Here is a 3973-nt window from a genome sequence, read left to right as displayed (position 1 = left end):
CATTCCTGCAGAGCAGCAGCTGTGGCACAGGACCTCCTGTGCTCTCCCCAGGGCTCTGGAAGCATCTTTTTCTGAAAATAACACAATTCTGGGGTTTGTTTTCATGGAACCTGGATGGCAGTGGGGAAAAAAGCCCCTCTCTGAGGGTGACTTTTGCAACACCCTTGTGCTTCTGCAGCCACTGCTGCTACAGCTCCTGTGGCCCCTGTGACTGGAGCCTTAAAGCAACCACAGAGAGATCTTGATGTAGGTGATGGTGCTTTAATGGGGTGAGGCTGTGAGGGGAGAGGTGTCCCCAGGGGGGCTGGGGGCAGGAGGTGCCCATCACACACGGGAGTCCATGGCATACATCTTGCTGGTGGCTGTCGGGGGCTGGGGAAGCCTCTTGGGATGCCAGTGGCTGCTGGGGTCTGCCAGGAGAGAGCTGGGCTTGTGTCACGTCCCTCTGCAAAGCAGGGGGGGGCTTGGGCTGCACCACAGCATGAGGTTGTGGCAGGAGATATTAACCCAGTGCTGTATGGTCAGCTTCCACCCCTTGGGACCAGGCAAGGGCTGGAGGGGGTGTCTGGCAAGGCATCACCTGCCCCACGTCCCTGCTGACCCCCATGGCCAGGTTGCCACTAGCACATCCTGGTAGCCACTGGCTTAGGCTTTGGCTGGTCCCAGGGATGCAGCTCCAGCACAGCCACTGCTGTGGGTAGAGCTCAACACACATTCCCCAGGACCTCGAGGTTCCACGACTGTGGATGGAGCAGTTTTGCACCCCCTTGGTGCCCTTATGGGGTCCTCACTCAGCACAGTCCTGCCTGGAATGGCCCAGTTGGGGTGCACAGGCAGCTGGGAGGGGGTTCCCCTTGTTCTGGCCAGACCCTGCAGGAAGTGCCTGCACCCTCTGAGCTGGTCCTTCACCCCATGTCCATCCTGCAGGGCCAAAAGTTACTTCAGGTGGGCCAGACTGACCTGTGCAGGCGTAGAGGCAGCAGGTCAGCAGAACAGAGGCCACCAGGCAGCCCGTTGAACCAGCCATCCCCAGCCAGCACGACCACCCAAAGTCATAGTGGACTCCCAGGAATATATTGTGTGACACCAGCATGGCCCTCTCCACATAGACATCTACTGCATACCACACAGAGCCCACCAAGCCCAGGAGGCCTAGGAGGAATGGGGCTGGTTAAGAAAGAACCACACAACCCCCCCCCCCCATGCTCCCCAAGACCCCCTGAGGGGGGACCCCAGGCTCCCAGCATCCCCAGGGGACATGAAGTCCCTCTGCCCCTGAGCTCTCCCAGCCACATACTTGCAGCACCAAGGGTGACACCAGCCCCATAGCACATCTTCAGTTTGACACGAGGCTCTTCCTTGAGGAGCTTGATGCAGTCAAGTCCAAGTATCAGTGTAGCCAAAGCCAGGCCAGCCAGGAGGTCCCCTGTGATCAGCAAGGTCCGTGTCACCACAATCTTCACTGAGCAGGGAAGGAAAAAAAGCCCAGAAAAGGGGAGTGAGGAATTGTCAGAGGAACTGGTCTCCCCACTCCAGTTCCAGTCTGTGTCCCTGCTGGAATCACCCAGCTCTCCACTGGTCATGTCCACAGGAGATGTCTACACTAGAAGCCACCAACCCCATGCCTACCATGTTGCTGTAGGCAAGGGGCTTACCAAGCTCATCTGAAACCTTGCAAGGGGACTGAATAAGCCCTTTATATCATGTCAGTTATTAGACCAGCTCAAGGCACCACCCCACCCCCCCCCCCCCCTGCTCCCCAAGACCCCCTGAGGGGGGACCCCAGGCTCCCAGCATCCCCAGGGGACATGAAGTCCCTCTGCCCCTGAGCTCTCCCAGCCACATACTTGCAGCACCAAGGGTGACACCAGCCCCATAGCACATCTTCAGTTTGACACGAGGCTCTTCCTTGAGGAGCTTGATGCAGTCAAGTCCAAGTATCAGTGCAGCCAAAGCCAGGCCAGCCAGGAGGTCCCCTGTGATCAGCAAGGTCCGTGTCACCACAATCTTCACTGAGCAGGGAAGGAAAAAAAGCCCAGAAAAGGGGAGTGAGGAATTGTCAGAGGAACTGGTCTCCCCACTCCAGTTCCAGTCTGTGTCCCTGCTGGAATCACCCAGCTCTCCACTGGTCATGTCCACAGGAGATGTCTACACTAGAAGCCACCAACCCCATGCCTACCATGTTGCTGTAGGCAAGGGGCTTACCAAGCTCATCTGAAACCTTGCAAGGGGACTGAATAAGCCCTTTATAACATGTCAGTTATTAGACCAGCTCAAGGCACCAAACAATCTGGGTGCCCCAATCAGCACCTGGGATGTTCTCCAGGTGCTCGAGACCTTCCTGCACAGGCTTCAGCTGAAGGTGCTGCTGTCCAGTCTGTCTGGTTTTCCCTCCCAGTTGTGTAGCTGGTGTTTTGAACAGCAAACCTCAACATACCCTTGAGCACCAGGAGAGGTGGGGGGGTTGCCATCCCCTGTGCAGCACGACTTCCCTCTGCAAAGCTTTGTCCCCAGAGCAGCACCATAGCCCCACTTCAGTCCATGCTGACCTCTTGTCCCCTTCTTCACTGCCTGACTTTGTGTTGTCCCATGTCATCACCCTATAGGAGGGTTTTTCTGTGCAAGGCAAGAAGTCCCCAGACCAGGCTATGAGCTGAGGACACAAGTGGGAATGGCCCTCACACCTGCAGGCAACAGCAACGGGGTTGGAAGCCCCACCATGCACCGTGGGGTGGGAGCTGCACTGGGGCTCTGTGTGCCAAAAACACCTTTGCTGCCAGGTGGCCCAGCTTCATGGCCTCTCCCCTGCTTGGTGACTCCATGGTCTGGCTGAACCTGTGCTAAAGGGGCAGGAGACCCAGAGAAGCCCTGGACCTGCCTTGCTACCTGGTGAGAGTCCTCCCTGTGCGTGAGGATCGTTATCTCAAAAAAAGGTAAGAGGGAAACCTCTCAGCTATCAACTTCAAAAATGCCTCCAGGCCGTGGTATCTTACCTGGATGGTCTGCCAAAATGGAGTCATACTGGTCACAGGTCCTGACCCCATCCTGCATGTTGGTGACACACTCCCTCCACAGCCCCCGGCACTTGTGACTCACCTGGAAGCAGGAGAAAGACACTCAAGCAAGAAGCACCAACCAGCTTCCCAGAGGTGCCAGCAAGGCAGATCTGCAGGCTATCTCCACCACACGTCCCTCTGACCCAGGCCATGGTCTTTGTCTTCTCCTGTTGCTCCAGCATTTCCCTGTCTCTCCAATCCTCTGCTCCTCCAGCCCATGCAGAGAGCAGAGGGTCTGTCCCACCGTGGCCCCTTTCCAAGCCCGTGGGTGCAACCCCAGGGATGTCAAGGCACTCCCCTTGCTCCCAGCTGCTGAACTGGAACATGGTTGCTCTGCTCACCTCCAGGCTGTCATCTGCATTCACCATCCAGCAATCCGTGCAGGTGGCAAGGAGCAGGAAGAGGGTTGAGAGAAGAGCAAGACCCAACGCTGTCATCTGCAGGGCTGTGCTCATGGGGCCACCTGCAAGGACACAGGGACACCTGCCACCTCTGCTCTAGCCACTTCCCAGGTACCTGATCCATCAGGAACAAAGTGCCACCTAGGCCAGGGAGTCTTCTGGGCCCCTCTGAGTGATCTGGGCCCCACCTGATGGGTCTTAGTGCTGTCAAAATTACCCAATACCCTTATCAGGGGTTGAGCAACCAGATTTGCAGGTAGATGGGGCCTTTAGGGATACCTTAATTTTGGAGTGGAGACACACCCCCACCAGGTTGCTCTCTGGATGTCCTCTCTTCCAAACAGACCATCTGAAGTTGCCAACCATTAGTACTTGCTCTTTGCAAATCAAGAGCTGGAAACTGTTGTCAAACTACCAGTGTTGTCTCCTGATATCCTGAGGTTTTCCAGATGCCTCCAGTGCTGCAGCCATGTGATGCAGTGGGAAGACCATCCACCTTTTCTTGCTTCCCCCCCC

General features: G+C 56.7%; 1 protein-coding gene across 1 annotated transcript; it reads right to left on the bottom strand.

The window, feature by feature from the left end:
- Positions 1 to 324: 324 nt before the first annotated feature.
- On the bottom strand, positions 325 to 3511 carry LOC104390645 (claudin-16-like). Its single transcript, XM_009999822.1, has 5 exons — positions 3398 to 3511; positions 2994 to 3096; positions 1298 to 1462; positions 961 to 1152; positions 325 to 410 (listed from the first exon to the last, which is right to left on the bottom strand). Exons 1-5 carry the CDS (start codon positions 3509 to 3511, stop codon positions 325 to 327), a joined length of 660 nt encoding a protein of 219 aa, XP_009998124.1.
- Positions 3512 to 3973: the final 462 nt, after the last annotated feature.

Source organism: Chaetura pelagica, unplaced genomic scaffold, assembly GCF_000747805.2.
Source record: "Chaetura pelagica isolate M959 unplaced genomic scaffold, ChaPel_1.0 scaffold86, whole genome shotgun sequence".
NCBI lineage: Eukaryota > Metazoa > Chordata > Aves > Apodiformes > Apodidae > Chaetura > Chaetura pelagica.
The sequence above is the reverse complement of the archived record's forward strand: the minus strand, read 5'-3'. Positions and strand labels throughout refer to the sequence as shown.